Below are 23,000 nucleotides of genomic sequence, written 5' to 3'. Positions count from 1 at the left end.
TGTGTCACCTTTTATCACATTATATTGGACACTGGATGGATGCTTAGATATACTTTTTTTAAAAACAATTCAAAGCAAAACATTTGGCAAGTTTATTAAATCTTTTACATTTCACTTAATATCATGTAAAGCATATATCCAACTGTATTTTGTTTAAAGATGATGAAGATAAGTAATACCCAGTGCTGATAATTTAGGACTTTGGTCTTGGTCTTTGACCAAAACATTCAGGCTTGATGAAACTTTCATTGTATTGTAATGTTTGTTTTCTTTTGTGTATATTGTGCTAATTGATCTTCCTTTTAAAAAGTGGGGCAAAAAAGAGCCCAGCAACATTCTTGGGTGGCAGGAAGGGCCTTCACCCAGCTCTGGGTCCCAGGGTCCCTCTGGCAGCCCCAAGCACATCCACTCCAGGCCAGCAGAGGAAGGTTGAGGCAAATATCCACTGGAAGACACAACTATGGCCATGCCACTTAAGACAGTAAGGAAAAATGTTTCTGTTGGTTTTTAAATAAGTGCTGCCCTGCATCTGCCCCCAGTGCTCCCACCATCTCCACCCCAACTCCCCTGCCAGGACTCCCCCAAATCTTCCAATTAAAGAAGTAGTGCCTGGTATAGTAGGAGGCTTCAGACCTACTGAATAACAGCAGATGGCTGCTGTTCTGATTAGTTAGACCCTGCGTTGCTAAATATGGTGGCTCACACCTGTAATCCCAGCACTTTGGGAGGTTGAGGCGGGTGGATCACTTGGGGTCAGGAGTTCAAGACCAGCCTAGCCAACATGGTGAAACTCCATCTCTACCAAAAAAAATACAAAAATTAGCCAGGCATGGTGGCATGTGCCTGTCGTCCCAGCTACTCAGGAGGCTGAGGTGGGAGAATCACTTGAACCCAGGGGGTGGAGGTTGCAGTGAGCCGAGATGGTGCCACTGCACTCCAGCCTGGGTGACAGAGCGAGACCCTGCCTCAAAAAACTAAAAATAAAAATAAACATATTAGCCTCTCCCACACCCCTGCCATGCCCCTGCAGCCTACAAGAATTGTCCCCACATATTGCCTGGCACCTGTAACTTCCTCAGGTCCACTTTTCACTTCCTCACTGGTGTTGGGTGCTGATGGCCCCTCAGACTCTGGCCCCAAGCTCACTCTTGCTCAGCATCATTGACAAGATTCCTGTCCTCTGCATACTCTAGGCTCTGATTGTTCTGTATCTGCTGTCAGTAAATTAGGAAATTAGTCTTAGATTTACCAAAACACGGCAGGTGTAAGGTATTGAGAACTGTCTAAATGTGTGATATTATGGATTTTTACATCTACTGGAAATCTAGCAATCTGACCTCTATACCATTTTAGTTCTCATAAATAATTGGCCGATATCTATTAGTAAATGATTTCGTAAGAAGCCCAATTATCTAAGGAAAATTGTTTCAAGGCAGGGCTGGAAGGCATAGGATTCTCTCCCTTGATTCTCCCCTTGGTCCTTATCTTTCTTCAGCCCTCCATGAGAGAGCCACTGACTAAGCCACTGACTAAAGTCACAGTGCCCTGGTGGTGTTCTGTAAAGGCGACACTCACCTTAGCATCCTGCACACCTTCCTTCACCAACAGCATCTGCAGGCCTCCTGGGGACACCAGACTTCCTTTTTCCCATGATGTTTTCCCAGGCCCCGCTGCTGCTGGTGGTAAACTGGGCGGGGCAGCTGTATCTGGCAGGGTGGCTTTAAATACAGTTTTCACAGCTTCTGCAAAGGCCTCAACTGTCTTCTCAGATACATCCACAAGGTAGATTTCTTTCAAGCAGTGTCCATCCTTCTTGAATTGGAAGTTTTCCTTGATGGCAGAAACAATGGTCTCCGCGCATCGGCCTAAGGGAAAGCCAAAGACTCCAGAACTAATAGCTGGGATGGCTATGGATCGGTACTTGTATTTTTCAGCTAGAGAGAGACTTAGTTGCACAGCTCTCCTTAATAGGTACACACACCGCGGGGCCTCATTTCCGCTCCAGCGGGGCCCCACTGCATGGATCACGTGGTGGTAGGGCAGCTTTCCTGCCTTGGAGATGGTGGCATTGCCCGGTAGGAGTCTGCCCTCTCTCTTCACTATCTGGTCACAGTCGGCCTGGAGCTCAGGGCCAGCTGCTTTTGAGAGCACAGCGGCCAGGCCACCATAATGCTTAAGGTCCTCATTAGATGCATTCACCACCACATCGACAGGAAGCTGTGCCAAGTCACCCTGCTGTACAATCAGCACAACGCCAGGGGCCAAGACTGTCCGAGAGAAGCACTTCTGCCCAGCGGGGCTGCCTCCCTCCTTCATTTCTTCATTCTCCTGTAGTTCAATGTAACAACCAAACAACCGTTTGATCTCACTTTGATAAAACCGTGCTTTATCCTGGAAGAACTGCTTGGCTCCTGGCTTATCAATATGGACACTTTTAACACAGACTGAATCCGAAACTTGCTTGACAATGTCCACTGCCTTCAGTACTTCAGTCTTTGAGCCAGTTAGTAAAATGCCTTTTTGTTTGTTCTCAGGATTGAAATTTACCTGCACATTTACCTTCTTTATCTTTGGCCAGAATACCTTCTTTTCTGTCTTTAAATAGTCAATAACTAAGGAAGGCTTTACTTCAACCAGTCTCTCTATTTTCATGTTTTGTTCAATGAAGTTGAAAAGCAATTTATAGGTTTCATTTACTTCTTTTACACAGCCTGTAATGATGACTTCAGCTGTGGTTTCTGAAGTTAACTCATTGATGATTACAGTGTTTGGGGAGGAATTTTGTTTCCTAAGCAAATTGTGAGTGAGCCCTTTCCATTTCTTGATGTGAAGAACTTCTTTGTTCTCAACTTCAATGCGCTTATAATTTAAGGCACTGAGCATTTGCTTTTCTGCTTCTAACAGGGCTTCAGAAGAACAGCTGGTTAAAAGAACAGTTGTACCCTCTAGCTCATAAAGTGCGAGAATTTTCTGTGCTATGAAAAGACACTTAGAGAATTCTTTCCAGTTTACCTGTTGCAAAAACTGAAAAATCTCAGGAGAAACCTGAACGTTTTTCTGAGCCATGGTGTACACCTTTTCCTGGATTTCACACTTTACTTTATACACATCTGCACTAGGTCCTTTCAAGCACAAGTGTTGAGTGACTCCATCATAACAAATCTCTACCTCTGGGCACTCCGTGCGTAAATGGTCCAGTAGACTGCTGTGACACAAAAGAAAATACTTGCCTGGAGAAATGACCATTTTTTCCTTCAAACTTTGCTCTTCCCTTTTAATTTTTTGAGTAATGCTTTCTATTAACTCCTTGAATTGTACCTCAATGCTTTGGACATCCTCTGATTTCCCTGCTAAGATTACCATCTCCTTAAGTGTATCAAACTCAATCAAAATCCTGTCATCTTTCACATCATTTTTTATGGTGTCCCACATTGTTGGATCCACTTTAATTGGGGTGACTTTATATTTAGACCTGATGCTAGAGAGTGTTGTGGAAGTATCTGCCTGCCAGGTCTTGATTCTCAGTCTTCCTTCATTGACTAAGGTGGCTGCTGGTCTGATGGTAACTTTACCACTGAGTTGGGACCACGTGAGCTCACAGTGACAACGCCTCATTTCATCGTTTATCTCCTCAATCAGGTGATTCTTTTTCTGTAAGAACTTCCATAAGGGAAGATCTAGTGACTCTTCAAATGGTGCTGGAAGCTTGATCAGAGGCTTCTCCTTTCCATACAAGGCTGTGCCCAATGAGGCATAGTATGGGAACACAGAAAGCGGCATTTTATTGAAGTCGAGTTTTGTGGCCATGATGGTGTCTAACACTTAAAAGGAAAGAAGTAAAATAATGTAAGCCCAGGATGATATATGGCAAATAAAAACAAAACAAAATTTTCCTATTTTAGAGAAAAAAAATCTAATGTTTTTCTAACACTTAAAGGAAAGAAAGAAAACAAAGTAAGACCAAGATGATATGTTGCAAAGAAAAACAAAACAAAATCTTCCCATTTTAGAGAAAAAAAAATCTAATGTTGGTAGAATTTTGATGTTACAGCATATTAAAAAGCAGCATACTCTCAAAGTGCTCAAATATAAACTGGTATGTGTCAGCAGTGCACAGGTATCCCTTATTGAATGGAATAATTACTTTCTAGCCAAGATCCATCTATGTTGAAATCCTGTTAATTAAATTCTGTTTACTGTTTTCCTGATATTACTGATATATCACCATCATGTTAAGAAATACATGAGTTTGGTCACAATCGTGAGAATAATGTTTGCCCTAGTATAAAAAATATTTTGGTGCTCAAAGTGAAGCTCACCTTAGTATTATGCTATTTGGTCTTCTTGTACAGTCCTATAATTTTAGGCTTCAAATTTGACTTAGATTAACATTAATACCTCAAAAAGGAGGAGCATAAAAATAAATTATTATAGCTTAGCATGTGTCACACACTATTCTGAGTGCTTTACATATATTTAATTCATTTCATCCTCACAACAACCATTTGAGGTAGAGACATTATTATTATCATCCTACTTACAAATGATAAAACTTAGGCTAGGAAAGGTTAGATAACTTGGACAGGGTTACAGAGACTGCAGATAACTCAGCTAAGATTCAGTGGTTGTCCAACCCCAAAGCCCATCCTCTTGCCCCTCTACCAAACCCAAGTTATTGTCACTGTCCTCTGAGAGCCCAGCCCCACAGACTGATTCAGTAAGAACCACACCTCCTCCTGGCCCTGCTGCAATCTCCCTTTTCCACTTCACCGGGTGTGTTTGCATGTGTGTGCACGCGCATGCTCTTCTCTTCCAAGCCCCTCCTCATTTTGTGTAAGTTATTAGGCAGAGCATCTGCAGAAAGGGAATCAGAATGTGCTCCAATAACAACTCGGGTTAAAAGAGCAACCTTTGTGGAAAGATGTGAAAAATAACTTCACCTTGTGTGTGATTGGGTCCTAGAGCTGGTATCAAGCATGAGGGAAAGACAGTGGCCTTCAGAGGCCCAAACATATAGCTTCAACTTCCCAACATGGCCCTGTGGCAGCCCTGAGCGTGGGCAGTATTTATGATTACCAACATACTGAGCACCATCAGGCACCAAGCTCTTTGCTGGTATTATTTCATTTCAACCTCACAGCATTCCTCTAAGTAAGCAGTAATGTGAGCCCCATTTTACAGATAAGAACACAGAGGCTTAGGTGGGTTAAAGTAACTCGGCCAAGATTACAAAGCTAGTAAGCACCAAAGCCAGGAATCAAACTCAGGTCTGTCTGACTCAAGAACCATCGCAGATGTCACCTTAATATGCCTTAAAGTCTCCATCCTGCTTTTCTTGCCTGTAAGGACAAAGTTTATCTAACTGTACAGATTATTAATGGGATTGTGAGATACTGTAGCAGAAAAAACAGCAAAAGATCTTACAGACATAGGTGTTCAATGAAAATTCGCTTCCTTAAGAAATAAATCAGATTTTGTGAAGTTGAACCAAATAATTTTAGAGTAAAATGCCTAATTTTTTCCTCTCAAGAAATCTACATAAAACACAATATTGTGCAATAAATTCTCTTTTAAACCAAGCTCTATCTACCATCTGCCTCATTATTGGCAACCCATTGTGAATGGTAAAATATCCTATAAGAAAAATTAACGTTATAGGTGAACAGGAGATTTGGAAAAAGGAGAGAAGTTAGGGTATATGTTATGGGACCAGAATACCCAAGTTCAAATCCTGACTATGTCACTCACTAGCTGTGTAATCTTGGGCAAGTTATTGGACCTTTCTGTGCTTCAGTTTCGTCACGTGTAAAACAGGGATTATAACAATCAAGATGCCCGTAAGACTGTCTGAATGCACTTGGTAATACCCTGCGAAGCTATGCAAATGTAAGTTAAAATTAAAAGAAGGAGAAGCTAAGCTGGGTGCAGTGACTCATGCCTATAATCCCAGCACTTTAGGAGGCAAAGGAGGGAGTATTGCTTGAGCCCAGGAGTTCAAGACCAGCCTGGGAAACATGGCAAAACCCCATCTCTACTAAAAATACAATATATTAGCTGGGTATGGTGGCATGCACCTGTAGTCCCAGCTACTCTGGAGGCTGAGGTGGAAGGATCACCTGAGCCCAGGGAGGTTGACGCTGCAGTGAGCCATGATCATGCCACTGCACTCCAGCCTGAGCGACAGTGAGACCCTGTCTCAAAATAAATAAATAATAAAATGAAAATAAAAAAATAAAAAGAAGGAGAAGCTAGAGAACAAAAAAGAAAGTCAGTAAATCACAGATGGTGGAGGACAGAGAATGAGTGAGTTTGGAGGAGGAGGTGTGGTCAAAAAAGTTAGATGGTACAAAGAGATCAGGGAGAAAGGGAACCTTTGAGAATGCCTCATAGAGTTTACACGAATAGCTCTGGCAGAAAATAAACCTTAATTAAATAGTACTTAACATTAGTTGTGTATGTGCAGAATAGCCCTTCTGAGGACAAACCCAACAGCCCCATGCCCTCAAGATGTTTGAAAGCCCTGAAACTATCAACTCTCACCACAAAATGGGAGGTTAATTTCTAGGGTAGAGGATTTTATGTACCCCTCTCTCTCCCTGGGCCAAAGACCAGGCAGAGGGAGATTTGAATATGTGACAGAAGCTCCTCTTTGTCCCTTTGCCCAAGGAATAGTGGGTCTTTCATTCCATTTTAATTCAAACCATACTTTCATCCAGTTTTCCCAACGCATGAAAACTGAGTTGGGAAAATGGAGGTTCCTTCAAGTACCCCATTGAAACAATTTCTCTCAAGTGGGTGGCATACCACATTATCCTATGTCATGCCCCACCCTGATTAATCCCAGGCACAATTTTCCTTCTTTTCCTAAGAAGCCTGGCCCCCTAATTCTTTCTGCTCAGCCTTGACCTCCGAACACAAGTGGAACCTCCAAGCTGACCTTGCATATGCCTCAGAGAACTGGCTGTCTATGTCACAAAACACTCAGAAGTGTTTCTCTAAGGTTCAGTTAGACATGGGTTTCACAGGGTCACTCCAAACAATAGTCCAGCAGGCATGCACTGGTCATGTGAAACCACTCCTGTCCGTTTTTGAATGATGATACAATAGGTGAAAGAAGTAGTGGTACTTTATAGGAACTCTATGAGTTGCTGGGTATTTCTTTACCTAACCTTGTTGTAATTAATTTGAGAGCTTCTATCAAGCGTGTGGCTAAAACACAGATCATCTCCTTTTTAATATATTATTTCAAAGATCCCAAGAATATATTTTTCAGCCCATCATAGGTAGAGACTCATGAAAGAACCTCCTTATATCTTTCAAAAACTTGATGTTGCTTCTCTAAAGTCTGAATCACTGGCCTTATTAAGCATCATATCCCAGATGAACAGCATTATTTATTCAATTCCCAAAGAAATACATAAATAAACAAAACACATCAGAACTAAACTTATAACTGTTAAGCTCTGCTAAAAATGGCCTGGATTATGCCAAGTATGACAGGTTAATAAATATTACCTTTTCTGTCAAAAAATTCAATCAGAGCTGAACTCTCTTCAGGAAAATATTCAACATTGGCAACTCTTCCCCCTCCATTATAGGGATTTTCAAAGAAAAGTTTTAAACTGTAGTCATCAGCACCAGGTGGCAGGTTTTCAACCCTGATTGTGTTTGTCACTTCCAGAAGTCTTGGAGAGAGCTGAAGTTGTTTAATTGAATGGTGGTTGATACAATCATCAACAAATCTTATAGTATCTACAAACCAAAAAAAAAAAAGAAAGAAAATCAGTAAATTTTTATTGTATCTTTATGTTGTATAGAAGAAAATGTCTGGCTACTAATTGAGAAAAAAGGAAGGGCTAAGCACTCCATTTTTAGACACAAGATTTTAATACCTACATGAGAATTTACATACCTAAAACTCCCAGTCGCTGAGTGACACACACACGAAGGTCTTACTTGGATTGTTGCCACTGAGCTGTGTCCCCACTTCCTGCCCCAGCCCTCACCAACCCTCCTGAGGGCTTTCCCTACAAATCTCATTTCACCCCTTTCTCAAGCCCTTCAGTGGCTCCCCATTACCTGCAGGTATGAGTGTTGACACTCCTCAGCCAGGTGTACAATGCCTTTGGCGATGTGACTCGAAACTAATTTCCAAGCATCACCTTTGGTTATTCCCTGCCATTCATTTTATTTTCCATGTTGCCACAAAAACTAGTCATTATTTTTGTAAACCCCCTTCTCCTTGAAAGGGTCTTTGTGTATACAATTTCCTGCATTTGGAGTGCTCTTCTCCAGTTTTTATCTTGATCCTATTCATCTTTCAGGACTCAACTCAATTGTCTCTTTAATAATAAGTATTGGCCGGGTGTGGTGGGCTCGATGGCTGTGAATCTAACATGGGGGGGGGGGGGGGGGGGGGGGGGGGGGGGGGGGGGGGGAGTGGCCGATGCTCAAAAAAAAAAAAAAAAAAAAAAAAAAAAAAAAAAAAAAATGGTGGCTCATGCCTGTAATCTAAGCACTCTGGGAAGCCAAGGCAGGCAGATCACCTGAGATCAGGAGTTCGAGAAAAGCCTGGCCAACATAGTGAAACTCCGTCTCTACTAAAAATACGAAAATTAGCCAGGCATGGTTGTGCGCGCCTGTAGTCCCAGCTACTCAGGAAGTTGAGGCAGGAGAATCACTTGAACCTGGGAGGCAGAGGTTGTAGTGAGCTGAGATCACGCCACTGCATTGCATTCCAGCCTGGGCAACAGAGCAAGACTCTATCTTAAAATAATAAGTATTGATGGTGGGCCCACGATGTGCCAGGCACTGTGCTAGGATCTGAGGATACAGAAATAAATATAACAAATCTTTACCAGTGCATCATCCATGCGGGAGCAAGTCTTGAGAGCAAATAAATTGCCTATTGTGGGATCAAATGAGGTGGGAAGACTAATACTGGGAATCAGACAATGATTCCCAGAGTAAGTGGCTCTGATCTGGGTTTTGAACAATGAAGACGGGTTTACCAGATGGATAGGGAAAGAGCTATGTCAAGCAGATGGAATATATTCTGGACATTATATCAAGTGGTACTACTGGAATATAAACTTCACAGAAGCAAGACCAAGCCACCTTGTTTTGGTCCCTTTCCTCCCATTTCCCACAGCTTTTTGTTCACAGCTTAGAGACAGCTTCTTCTCTTGGACCTTCTTTATTTGTTTACATATGGGCTTCCTCCCTGCCCCCAGGCTATGAGTTTCTCAAGGGCAGGAACCTGGTTATTCATCTCTGTGCCCACAGCACCTAGACCAGTGCCTGGCACATAGTAAGCATTCAAGATTCTGATCGATGAACAAAAGCAAGTCCATTTAGTTTTTCCTTTGTAAGAAACAGTAATAAATTTGAAATAAGAATAGCTCCCTATGAGTCATTACTATGTCTCAGGTACTACATTAAGTTGTTAAGTACTTTTCTTTTTTTTTTTTTTTTCAGACATGTGGTCTCACTCTGTCACCCAGGCTGGAGTGCAGTGGCATGATCTTGGCTCACTGCAATCTCTGCCTCCCAAGCTCAAGTGATCCTCCCACCTCAGCCTCCTGAGTAGCTGGGAGGACGAGTGTGCGCCACCATGCCTGGCTAATTTTTGTATTTTTTTGTAGAGATGGAGTTTCACCATGTTGCCCAGGCTGCTCTCAAACTCCTGGACTCAGGCAATCCATCCGCCTTGGCCTCCCAAAGTGCTGGAATTACAGGCATGAGCCACTACGCCTGGTCTTATGTTAAGTACTTTTCAAACATTATCTCATTCAATCTTTACAAAAACTATATTAGGTAGGTATTATTGTGCCATTTTATAGATGAGGAAAGTGAGGCATAGGGAGGATAATAACTTGGCCAACATCATATAAATAGTTACATGGCAGAGCTGGAATTATGACTCCATGACCTGTACTCTTAACCACTCGACTGCCATGGCCATGGAATAGTGAAGGCTTGGAATTGGAAAATGTACTTGTTTTGGGTGGTGACAGCTCTCTTCCCAATCTCAGAGATTGTCTACAGATTCCTGACAATTACCTTAAAGAGCACTCATTTTCTGCATCACACGCACTTACTCATACCTACATATGTGAATGACCATGAAAGTGCTAAGGAAATATCTGGTAAAGTGGTAAGAAGACAAGTGTAGAGATAGGCTGCCTGGGTTCAAACCCAATTTGTCCATGCATTCGCACCTTTGTGTTTTGTCTCCCCAACTGTAACATGGGGATCAATAATAATAATCTCGTAAGGTTTTGGAAAGGACAAATAAATTAATACATGTAAAGAGGTTGGCATAGCACCTGGCTTATAGTAAGCATTCTATGAGAGTGTGTTATCATTACCTTCTATGACGTCCAGTTTGGTAATACAAATATTTACTTCACCCAGTGAGATAACACTTGTGAAAAAGCCGACTCCTTTACTTGGAATCACTTGGACTTTAGATGTCTATTTTGCTGTGTTCACGCACTCTCTTACTCTCTCTGCCTGTCTCTCTGTCTCTCTCTCAGTCACACACACACACTTGGGTACTCCTGCAATAAAGTTAATTCTACTAAAAATACCAGAATTTGGTTTCAATATGAATATGCTTCTCTTTCAAAATAAAAAAAAAATCTATATTAACTTGGAAACCTCTCTTAGTAGTTACTAGAAAGAGTCAAACTTTCAGAGATGTCCCACTAAGAGGTATCTCAAGTCCCATGATGTGGTGCAAAGAAGACAGGTAGAGGAAGTGTCACTTCATCTTACCTACATGCTTTTGAAAGGTAACAACAGCAACATCAAACTCTCTTATTACTTCCACTTGAAAGTCCTCATTAGACAGGCCACTTATGTTCTCCACTAACAAGGTTAGCATTATGTCAGCCACATTTGCCTTGAGGTTTTCAAATGCCACCAAAGAGGAAATATTTTCACATTCCTCTGGGATATCTTCCATTTTGTCTGATCCACCATCAAGAGGGAGTTTTGTATCCAATTCTTCTGACACATCTGATTTTAGGAAGACAAAAGAGGTACAAGATGTTATACTTATCTACCATGGTCTTAGCAAAGTAAGTTATCACAAGGCACTGCCCTCTTTCCTTGCCAATCTCTTGGCTAACTCACAGAATAACAGACCTTGGATGGCTTTTTGCTTTATTTAAATAAAAACAACATGTAACATGTAATTGCCTATTATTAAAGTTCGTATTTTTAAATTTTCATTTTGACAAAATAGGTCTGTATTTTCAAGATTATAGGCATTACAGGGATAAAAAGATTTTCATTTATTGCTGGTGGGTACATATATTAACCTCTGTGGAAATGAATTTTAAAAATTTGTCCAAAATTATTAGTGATAAGAAAAAATATTCACATTACTTAGCTAAGTAGTCATTTATAGAACAATTTACATTATAGGACTATTTTTATATGTGAATTTTATATTAAAATTATACATAATTGAAGTTTAATTTTATTATACCCTTTTCTGCCTGGCCTTTTTGAGGAAACTGCCTTATCCTTCCTAGCACTTGATATCTATTTCTAGCACAGCACCAGACTAAAATTATTCAACAAAGCTTCTCAAAAGCAAGACACATGTTTATTCATCCTTGTATTGCTGGCATATGGTATATAATTGAGGCTCAGTAAATGTTTGCTGAATTGGGGATTTACTGCTTGGGTCACTGGAGGAAAGCAAGACTATCTGATGATGCCCAAACATGGGTATCACCTAACACATTATACTCTGAAAAATAGTTAAGTTCCCATCACTGAAGAGAAAAAAGGATCCCTATAGCAAATGATTAAGGAATACACACAGAAAGTGAAATGGCCAAGGGCTGCTGCATACAAAGCCCGCTGAATGGCAATCACCCAGTGGACTCATTCCTCTCCACTGTTGACCGTAAAAATGAGTTACACATACATACAAGGTCAGTCTCACTGTATGCTTGTCCACTGAAGCATGGTGGGTACGATCTGATCTTTAGGCATTCTGTGGACAATTATTCAGTGGGGACTCTTATCATGTTCAAGACCCTGGATGTAAGGAGAGGTAAGAATATTTAAAAAATTAGATAAGAAATTTACAGATTTTCTAATGGAGGTATATGAGAAAAATGACATGTGTAAATGTTCGCAGTGGCTGCATAAAATGCTCTGTGTGCATCAAATCCATTTTGCTTACTTCCTGGACAATATTTCTCAAGTTTCCTGCAGTTCAGTTTCAACAGTAGTGTCCCTGCAGTTAATGGAATATGGGTGGAAGTGAATTCCACCTTCAGGCCTGGCCAATATAAATCTCCTTAATATGAAACCCCATTCTCCCTTGCAGTGATCTTGGAAACCACATTTAAAGATAATGGTGTCAAAGGGTGGAAGGAGTCTGGGTCCCTGAATGACCACATGAAGTGACTGACACTCCTGCCACCACCACAGCTGCCAACTACACTGAACTGTGATGTGAAGGAGAAATAAACTTGTGTTGTGACCAGGCACAGTGGCTCACACCTGTAATCCCAGCACTTTGGGAGAATGAGGCAGGCGGATCACTTGAGGTCAGGAGTTCAAGACTAGCCTGGCCAACGTGGTGAAACCCTGTCTCTACCAAAAATACAAAAATTAGCCAAGCGTGGTGACACACACCTCTAATCCCAGCTACTCAGGAGGCTGAGGCAGGAGAATCGCTTGAAGCTGGGAGGTGGAGGTTGCAGTGAGCCGAGATTGTACCACTGCACTCCAGCGTGGGCGATTCCGTCTCAGAAAAATAAATAAATAAACAAACAAACAAACTTGTGTTGTATTCGGTTACTGATTTGGGAGGTTGTTTGCTACAACAGTTAGACCACTCTCTTGTGTGCTGGCTGTCATGCCATTCACACATACTCATGCTAAATTTAAAAAAAAAATAGCTTAAGCATAAAGCAACTACATAAATGAGCACTAAGTGAGACAGGTATGACAAATCACAATGACTGCTGGGCTAGGGAGGAGGCTACATGTGTTTAATCCCTGCTGCCACTCTTTAGCCATGTGAGCTTGGGCATGTCTCTTAATCATAAAATGAGGGTATAGGACTAAGTGAACTGGACTGAAAGAATCTTTCCAGCAATATAGTTTTATCATCCCATCAATATTAGACGCTTCACCACAAGAAAGGCTTAATTGACCAAAAAAGAGCATTAACAATCAGGCCAAGAGTCCCAGAAAGAGATAAAAGGGCTGGGCTGGCATGGAAAGACTTGAGAGGAGGAAGTTCAGCAGGTCTTGAAGGGTATGTGGAATTGGGTAGAGAAAAGTGGGATAGAGGGAATTGTGAGCAACAGAAGCACAGGCAGAGTGCTGCAACTGCATCAGACAATTTAGAAAACAGTGATTTGACTGATGTGGCTCAAAAGGAGCACATTTGTGCAGAATGAAGAAAATGAGGCCAGAAAAGCAGACTAGATCCAGAAGGTGGTCTGGACTTTATCTCCCAGCTTGTGGTAAGGGTGAGTCATGGAAGGTTTCCATGAAAAGGATGGCAGGCTATTTAGCAATAGTGCAAAGGGCTGGTCAGGTTTAAGGAGAAGGGTGGCAGACACAGACAGAGCAGGCAGGGAGCTCCTGCCATGCTGAATTTGTGAGGTAAAAAGGAAGGGCCTGTGGTAAGAGGATGGATAAGGAAAACTTGAAAAGAAAACGAGGCTGGTTGCAGTGGCTCGTGCCTGTAATCTCAGCACTCTGGGAGGCCAAGGCAGGAGGGTCACTTGGGGCCAGGAGTTCAAGACCAGCCTGGGTAACATAGTGAGACCATGTCTCCACAAAAAATGTTACAAATTGGCTGGGCATGGTAGTGCATGTTATAATAGCCCCTGCTACTTAGAAGGCTGCTGTGGGAGGATTGCTTGAGCCAGGGAGGTCGAAGCTGCAGTGAGCCAAGACAGCCTGAGCAACAGAGTGAAACTCTCTCTCCAAAAAAAAAAAAAAAGTCTCTATGATCAGCAGATGTGAAAGGAGTGATGCGTGAAATGTCTAGTAGGTGACGAGCAGACTGACTGTGTACTTCAAGAGAAATGAGGAAGCCAGAAATGGCCCTTGCTTGGGGAGAAAGATGACACATGTGGCTTCGGGCATGTTGGCTCTAATATACTTCCCAACAGGAAGGTCAGATAGAAGTTCTGGAATTGAGAGAGGAGTCCAGGCTGGGGATATGGATTTGAAAACACCAGAATTTCTGACCACAGGTAAGCAGTATTTCTCTGCTCTTGCCCTTGTCTCTTCTCCAGGACCTTCCAAGTGCTGGTTTCCGCCTTTCAGACCCAGCCCAACTAGGCTTATCCTGGAACAGGACACTAGCTCATTGCTGACTTCACCTGATATTGGTGTGTGTGCCTTTCCCTGCCCTGTCAGCTCCTGCAGATGCCTCAGTTTTAAACTTTTTGCATGAGGTTTCGGGCATGCCTAGTGCATTCATGGTGCAGTGTCTTCTGCTTCCCCCATCCCTGAGAAACAGAATCCAGTCAGTACCTACTCTCCACCCACACTTTGCTCAGTTCTGAAACTGTCTACCCCATTCCAGTGAATTTCAAGAGTCCTAGCCTTAGGGCCATTGTCAGGGATCAGTGTGGAGTAACCATTCAGCAAAGAACCTCTGCTTCCCTTAAAGGAGCCAACTTAAGTATCTGGTGTAGACCACCCAACTTCCTAGCTGACTACTATCCTTAGAGTCCAGGTCAGGTAAAAACAGTTTAGAAAATGGGCCTAAAATCCCCAGGACAATGAAAAGTCTATTGGTGGAAGGGGACTGGGGTTGTCGCTGGGAATATATTTGGGAGTTTTAAGTAAATTTAAAACAGTGCTAACATGTCAGTTAAGACAGAGTTAAGGTAAAAATCTATGAAGTCATAAGAAACAGAGATGTGATTAAATTTTAGATCTAGGGCCATAGAGCAAGAATAAATATGCACATATAAAACCACTTCCTAGTCTGAGGTTGAGCTTGAGAGTACAGCACTTTGGCATCTTCCAAGAAAAAGATAAGGATTTAGGAGATCCCAACAACAAACCCTGGGAGCTGGGGGAGCCAGTTCCACAAGTGAGGAGTGGAAAGCAGGAATTACTCTAAAGAGACAAAAAAAATTCCATTTCATAAAACTCCTGAGCTGCCTAAGAAAGCCATGCATACTAAATTCTACAGTTTTAACAGGACATCCATATTAGATAAAAATAAGCCATGTATCCCTATCCAATTTTTTTGCCAAATAAAGGCAGCTCTCACTCTAGTGCCATTTTCCAAAAGAGAAAGTTGCAGAAAACTACATGTTCTCAAGATAATTTCAATATTAGAGGACAATGATTATACATTGTTCATTTTCCTTAAGGTTTAGGTATATGTATCACTTTATCTCTCTGGCTCAGTTCATTCAGCGTAGTTCACTTCCTACCCTTTATAATAGCATGCTTAGCTATGAAAACTAGTTGTTCCTTTAGTAAATGTCAAGCGGCATGACAGCTCAATGCCCAGACGCTAGTTGAACATTGGAGTCCACAACAGCTAATTGGTCGCTGGCTGTTTCCTAGAGCAGATGAGATCAGAAGAGCTGCTGTCTTCTGGAGGACTGCACTCCTCCAATCCAATCCTGCACCAATGCTCAAAAGCCTGTGTTCACAGAGGAGTCACAACTTCTTGTTTTGGCTTCAGAGCACAGCACCCTCACACCCAGTGGTCAGGAAGCAGTGCTCATCGACTAAGCCACATGCGACTCCCTTGGACATATCGTGTCCTTGCTTCTCTATGGCTGGCTCAGCACAAGTGGAAAGTAAAGATCAGCTCATCACCAGCTCTCTGGCACTTCTTTGCCCTCCCCTCTATTGCAAGGTGTCTCCCAGTCCCCAGACACAGCAGTTCCAATCATTATGACCTGAGCCCTAAAAGCCACCCTCTGCACAGCTGGCTCAGAATATGAAGATGATGCAGTCCAAGGCAGCTCCCAGCAGAGCACACCCTGCATTGTGGAAGTCAAGAAGAGAGGGCTGACTCCCTCAAGTGCTGCCTTTAATAAGTGCAAAACTGCTTGGTGAATGTCAGAGTCATCTCAAATGAGATTTTACCTGGTTCTTTAACATCTTCTTTAGTCTTGGATTCCTGAAACGCAAACAATAAAGTAGCATTAATACATGATTAACAATTTATTTACATAAGAAAATGTCCCTGGGACCAGCCTGGAGATGGAGGGTAAATAGAAACAATAATGAAAAGGTCTGATAAGGGTGCTCTTGAATACATCTGGGGCCATACATAGTGGCATATTCACTTGCAAGTCACAAAAATCACCAATGAAGATGAGACACAAATAACAGAAACCTCAATTAACACCAAGTGTTTGGGAATATGAGGTACATCCTACGTGAGAGAAACATCTTAGCTCATAATTTTTCCCTTGTTGAATATTTATTGAGGCTGGACTTGGTGGCTCACACCTATAATTTCAGCATTTTTGGAGGCCAATGTGGGAGGATCGCTTGAGGCCAGGAGTTCAAGGCCAGCCTGGGGAACATAGTGAGACCCCCCCCCCCATCTCTAAAAAAAAAAAAATTAGGAAAAAAAATTAGCCAGGCATAGTGATGCATGCCTGTAGTCCCAGCTACTTGGGAGGCTGAGGCAGAAGGATCACTTGAGCCCAGGAGTTCAAGGTTACAGTGAGCTATGATGGTGCCACTGCACTCCAGCCTGGGATACAGATGAAGGTACTGTCTCTAAAAAAGATAAAAATTAAATTAAGGCCAGGTGTGGTGGCTCACACCTGTAATCCCAGCACTTTGGGAGGCCAAGGCAAGTGGATCACATGAGCCCAGCAGTTCAAGAGCAGCCTAGGCAACATGGTAAAACCCTGACTCTACAAAAAATACAAAAAATTAGCCAGGTGTGGTGGCATGTGCCTACAGTCCCAGCCACTAGGGAGGGTGAGGTAGGAGGATCACCTAAGCCCAGGAGATCAAGGAGGCAGTGAGCCATGATCATGCCACTGCACTCCAGCCTGGGCAACAGAGTGAGACCCTGCCTCTAAAAAAGAAATAAATAAAACATATAAAAATAAAACATTTACTGAGTGTTTATTATATATAACAAGAACTGTGCCATGTGCTTTATACAGATCATCTTGTTTAACCCTCACAATAATCCTACAATCTGTTGTTGCATCATTATTGTTACTATTCCATTTTACAATTGGGGTAATACTTAATACAGGTAGTATGGATTGCTGTCTCCTCAAAATGACATAGAAAATAAAACAAATATAACAGCTTACAGGTTATAAAGAACTCTGGATACACAGACCCCAAATTTTACATCCAAAACCACCATTATTATAACCCCCAAATCTTGACTTTTCCAAATGTGTCTAAAATCACATAAAAAGTACCCCCAGCCGGGTGCGGTGGCTCACGCCTGTAATCCCAGCACTTTGGGAGGCCTAGGCGGGCGGATCACGAGGTCAGGAGTTTGATACCAGCCTGGCCAATATGGTGAAACCCCGTCTCTACTAAAAATACAAAAATTATCTGGGCATAGTGGTGTATGCCTGTAGTCACAGTTACTCAGGAGGCTAAGGCAGAAGAATCGCTTGAATCCAGGAGGCAGAGGTTGCAGTGAGCCGAGATCATACCACTGTACTCCAGCCTGGGTGACAGAGCGAGACTCCGTCTCAAAAAAAGAAAAAAAAAGTACCCCCTCCTACTTTATCCTATACTACCCTACCCTACCACTGCCCTCACTCCCCCTACATTTGTAATCTGCTTTTCTCACTGCAGTTTGCTTCATACTTTTCTTTCCACTATATTTTCTTCATAGTGATTCCCGTCTCACACACCTTGGGAGACCTAAATCCCTTTTATTCATGCCTAAAGTTTACTTGCCTTTGTTAGAAGTTCCTCTTCAAAGATATGATGGATTTCATCTGGGGTTGCAGGTAACTGGACAGTTAACTTGAATGTTCCTTTTCCTTGCCATACTAACTCATGATTTTTTCTCTCCAGAACCTTCTGCCGAACTGAAATGTTCAAAGGGGGGAAAAAAGACAAATGACAAGCAATCTTTATTTATAAAATTATTCTATGATTTCCATGGGCTGCATTACCATCAATCAATGGCTTGGTCTGTTTCTCAAGAGAGGCTATATGTGAAGTAAAAGAGGAAAAGTTTAGCAAGCAAACATGGATTTGAATTTCATCCTTAAACTGACTTTTTAATATTGAGCATGTTCCCTAATAAGCCATACTTACAAGGCCTCAGTTTTCTTGTCTATCTGTAAGGTTAATGGAGAGTGTTTTGTATGAGTGCCACGTGTATTAAATTGAAGGAACATTATAAAGAAGTTGGTACAGGACCTGACACTCAGGAGGTACTCAAAAGATAGCAATATTTATTCTATATTGAAGTGAATTAAATTAAACATCCTTCAATGGGAGCCAGTGAAGATTGGGTACTGTGACATGCCACGATGAAAGTCACGTTTTAGGAAGGCGGCTAGATGGCTATAAGCAGGAGCCTAGTTAGAAACAGGTCTCAAATCTGATAGTAAAAGGAGTATAAAAGAAGGGAGAGATTTTTGCAAAAAAAATAAATTAATTAATAGATTAGCATATCACGCAGCTTGGCTGTAGTGAAACAACTGAACAGTGGACATAGAGTCCAAAGACCTGGATTTGAATTCCAACTCTACCACAAATAGCTGAGTGAATACCTTAACTTCTCTCAACTCTCAGTTTCCTCACTTAAAGTGGTGTCCATGAATGCACACTGTAACATCCTCAAGAACTATGCAGATGTGAGTTACAATTACAAAAAGGAGCAGCCAGAGAGATATGAAGAAAATCAGCATATCTCAGTCCATGAAGAACAGGCAAGAAGTTAGTTTCAAGGAGGAGGCATGATCGACATAGTCAGATGGTACAAAGAGGTCAGGGAAAAAGGGAGTTTTTGAGAGTGCCCTACGGGTCACAGGTGTAGCTCTAGCATGAATGTTGGGTCACCATGCTGTGTTCTGATATGGCTGGCCTGATGAAGCCAAGGATGTAGGTCAGAATCTTTCATGAATAGGAGCACGATAGCTTTCCCACCTCAACCCTCTGTGAAGTGGGTGGAGGAAGTGGGGTCTTAACTGGATGCCAACTCAGAAACAGGCCTCAGAAACAACCTGAGAAGGAACGCCAGCTTCTAATCTCACTCTTTATGAGGAGGGCACATGTTTCCACACAAACTCCTGAAGGGCTTTACTAAACCAAGGTGGGGATTGAGGACTGGATAGAACCCCTGCAGCCTGACAACAAGCTAAATTTTGTTAAGTCAAGTTATTTAGAGTCATGGACCTCTGTGTTACAGTCCTTTTCTTATTCCCTAGACTTTGATAAAGTCCTGTCTAGGCATCTAAATGTGTCAGTCTGTTCTCAGATTGTGGGTAATATTTATGAGCACAAGTATTTCAGGAGAACAGTTGGTAGTAATATGGGTATATGATTTCCAAAAAGAAGAAAGTCAATCTGGGAGGAAAAAGAGCTGAAACTCTGATGTCCAGCCTCCCTTACCCAAGTGGACAGTCTTCCACCTGCACCAACTTTAGATCATCAACATTTAATTTTATTTAAGGAGAAGATGGGTTCTTACCACAAGGAAACTGACAATAACCAGGAACCAAACTATGTTGGTAAAGTATGATAAAATAGACACATCTGAAACAGGGTTTAAAATGTTATGTCAATTTACACCAACTTTTCAGAAATCCAGTGAACTATATAAAAGTGAGATACAGCTTCCCATTTGTTTCTATTTGCTATACACGAATAAATATGGAGAAGTGCTGGTGGGCTCATTCTTATTATCTGCCTATTATGGTTTATATGAATCAAATCAGGTTATGCTATGGGCCCACACCTGTTGAGGCCACTTCCTGGCATGGAGGGTGGAGAGTGTCCTCTGCAGAAGAAGAATGCATTTCTGGGACTTCAAGGGTAGGTCATTCATTGTTAGCAAATTCCTGACCCTTGTTACTGAGAAAGTGGTTCCTCAAGTAGGAAACTGAAACTGACTAGGGATTTTCCACCCCCAAGAACTTTGACCATACTAGGTTTTGAGTTTGTTTTTGTTTGCTTGTTTGTTTGTTTGTTTAGATGGAGTCTTGCTCTGTTGCCAGGCTGGGGTGCAGTGGTGTGATCTCGCCTCACTGCAACCTCCGCCTCCCTGGTTCAAGCGATTCCCCTGCCTCAGCCTCCCGAGTAGCTGGGACTACAGGCGCACACCACCACGCTCGGCTAATTTTTTGTGTGTTTTAGTAGAGACGGGGTTTCACCATGTTGGCCAAGGATGGTCTCCATCTCCTGACCTCGTGATCTGCCCGCCTCAGCCTCCCAAAGTGCTGGGATTACAGGCGTGAGCCACCACACCCGGCCGGTTTTGAGTTTTAATAAGTTTTGGGTCATCTGTGCTGGGGGGTAAGACAAGAGGGGCCACTGGAGCAGCCTGGGGGTGGAGGAAGAGGAGTAGTGAGCTGGGGCTGGTCAAGGATGAAAGCCCAGCAGGAAGACTGAAATCTTTTCTGCTTGGAGGGCTAGAATTGAGTTATTTTATCATCACAAAATTATATTTTGTGCTATTTGTATTTTTATGCTGTTTAAATTTGTATAATTATTTCTCTGTTTGTTCATTTGGGGTTGTTAACATTAACTAAAGAAATTCTGAAACTTTAACACATCAGGGCCACCTGGGCTGCCGGTTAAATACACGCTTCCCACCCACCCCACATTCACTGAACCTGAATCTCTAAAACAGAGCTGGGAAGGTGCCTGGTTAACCTGCTCTCCAGGTGATTCAGATGCAGGTGAGAACTACGTCTACAGATAATGGAATCTAAAGGAGAAAGAAGCATCCTTAAGGGCCAGATCGATGGTGATGTTGACCTCCGAAGTCAAAGTGGGGAAAACCCTCAAGGAAAAGTGATACCCAAAAGAGAAATGACTAATATCACACAGTTGCCCTTCTGAGCACTCCTTGGTAAAATTAATCCTAGGAAAACATGGTATTTTGTTTTCATAAGGGCCATGAGCCAAGCATGTCTCCTGTCCCCCTCCTTCCTTCCTTCTGTGCACCATTCTTTTTCTGTTTCATTTTTCCTTTTTGGATCCCTGCTGGGGCACTCTAATTGCATGGCCTCAGCCTCAGCCTCCTTGCCTCTCCTCTGGCCCGAATGCTTCTCCAAATCCAGCGACATGAAAGCGGAATTAGGGGTTGACTAGATCCCAATAGGTCATCATCCATAAGATGCCAGTGGAAAAGGTGCCCATTCTGGGAGCTGCAGGTCACGGGCTTCCCATTGCAGACCAGGGAGGCGCTTGAGCCAGCAGATCATCGCTGAGCTCTTGGCCCACCAAGTAGTGGAGAGTAGCGGGGGAGTGGGGAGTTGTGGGGAGTAGGGAGTGGGGAGTGGTGGGGAGGAGGGGAGAAAGCCCCATAATGGCCTGTAAGGAGGGAACTTTACCGACTTTCCCTCCAAAGCTCAAATCTCCCACCCCACAATCACTTCAGAATATCATCCTTGCTCCCAATCTGAGGGCCACTAGAGACTCAGGGAAGAGGCCCCGGCAGGCCCTCGACAATGGGCACCTGTGGTCGATCGACAGCCCTTCCAATGTGGCCGCTGTGACGGCTCTACGTCGACATTCAGGCCGTGTGATTTTAGCCAGCGCCTCTGCCCCTCTCCCAAGTGACCCCAGGGCCCCTGGAAATCTCCAAGACCCACAAGGAATCTCTGTGACTTGCCACGTTTCTTAACCAGTTTCCTTCCCCACGTAAGAATAATAACAACAGGAAAAGACAGAAAAGGATAAGAGGATAGACTCACTTCCGCAACAACAACAACAAACAATAACACCACCACAACAGGGAAAGACAGAAAACGATCGAGGGATAAAGAGTTACTTGCGCGGTTGCGCCGCCACCTCCGGGCCGCGCCATTAAGCGCCTGGAAGCGCAGGGCGCCGGGGAACCGCAGCGCCCCGGATGCGCTCGGAATCCATTCTGTCGCCCCCCCCGCCCCGGCCACCTCCGCTACAGCAACCGCAGGAGCCGGGTGGGTCCCCCTCCCGTGCTTGCCCTGCCGCCATTTCCCTGGAGGGAGGGCAGAGGTGCCCCCTCCTCACCCCATTCCTCGCGCCCCTCACCGTCTTCTGGATAGAAGAGCACCAGGAAGCGGGATGGGCTCCTGGGATCCTGGCGGACCTCACACTCGCCGCCTCCCGACCTCTTCGGGCTCTGGAAGTACATCTGCAACTTGGTGTTCAAATTCTTCGGGGGGTCGGGGCCCCAAGAGCCCTCGACCAGCAGCGGGAAGGAGCCGGGCACAGCCATCCTCAGCTCCGCTCTCCGCCGGACTGCAGGGGCCGCGCCAACTCCGGGCCGCTAACTTTGACTCTTTCGCTTTCGTTTCCTGGAAAACTCCCAGGCCTTGGTTTCCTTTTGCCTTCAGCCTAACACAGCGGACCTAGGAATGGCCGAGTCATCCCCCGCCCACCTCCCCACCTTCGCATTCGGCCCACAGCCAAGGCCAAAGTAACACTTTGGGGCTGGCCAGCGGCGCCCCGGGAAGGCGGCCGCCGTTCACCTGTGCTCCGCGGGCTCCCACACCCCCTCCTAACTCCGGGCCCCCTGCCTGCCGCTCGCCCCAACCGCAGATCAAGTCGGCAGCTTTGGGGCACCAGACCTTGCCCAAACGCAAAGATCATTTAATTTTTGCCGCAAGCCGACCCTTTACAAAAGAATAAAATGACTCACAAACTGTGGCCCTTTTAGAATGTTTGCTGCCTATTTGGGGACTTTTTCAGCAATCATTGTGATTATCAGAATTTTACGTTGCTTTCCCTGTTTTGCTTTCTGTTCCTTGATCTGTTATTATTACATATCTAGAAATGTGAGAGAAACAATTACACTCACAGTTTTTCTGTGGAATATT

The 23,000-nt window shown here is 43.4% G+C and overlaps 1 protein-coding gene across 2 annotated transcripts in view; it reads right to left on the bottom strand.

The window, feature by feature from the left end:
• Positions 1 to 22,731, bottom strand: part of PARP14 (poly(ADP-ribose) polymerase family member 14) — a 51,945-nt gene extending 29,214 nt beyond the window's left edge. Inside the window, exons 1-6 of one of the 2 annotated variants that reach the window (XM_030801745.1) lie at positions 22,213 to 22,731; positions 17,917 to 18,050; positions 16,111 to 16,144; positions 10,780 to 11,022; positions 7,516 to 7,752; positions 1,576 to 3,821 (exon numbers count right to left, since the gene is read on the bottom strand). In XM_030801745.1, coding sequence (XP_030657605.1) covers positions 1,576 to 3,821; positions 7,516 to 7,752; positions 10,780 to 11,022; positions 16,111 to 16,144; positions 17,917 to 18,050; positions 22,213 to 22,399 — 3,081 coding nt within the window. In that variant the 5' untranslated portion in view covers positions 22,400 to 22,731. Of the gene's footprint in view, positions 1 to 1,575; positions 3,822 to 7,515; positions 7,753 to 10,779; positions 11,023 to 16,110; positions 16,145 to 17,916; positions 18,051 to 21,970 lie in introns of both variants that reach the window. The other variant, XM_030801746.1, reaches the window with a different exon arrangement.
• Between the last annotated feature and the right edge of the window lie 269 nt (positions 22,732 to 23,000).

The sequence above is a fragment of the Nomascus leucogenys genome, chromosome 21 (assembly GCF_006542625.1).
Source record: "Nomascus leucogenys isolate Asia chromosome 21, Asia_NLE_v1, whole genome shotgun sequence".
Classification (NCBI taxonomy): Eukaryota; Metazoa; Chordata; class Mammalia; order Primates; family Hylobatidae; genus Nomascus; species Nomascus leucogenys.
Note: the sequence above shows the minus strand (reverse complement) of the source record. Positions and strands in the feature narration are given on the sequence as shown.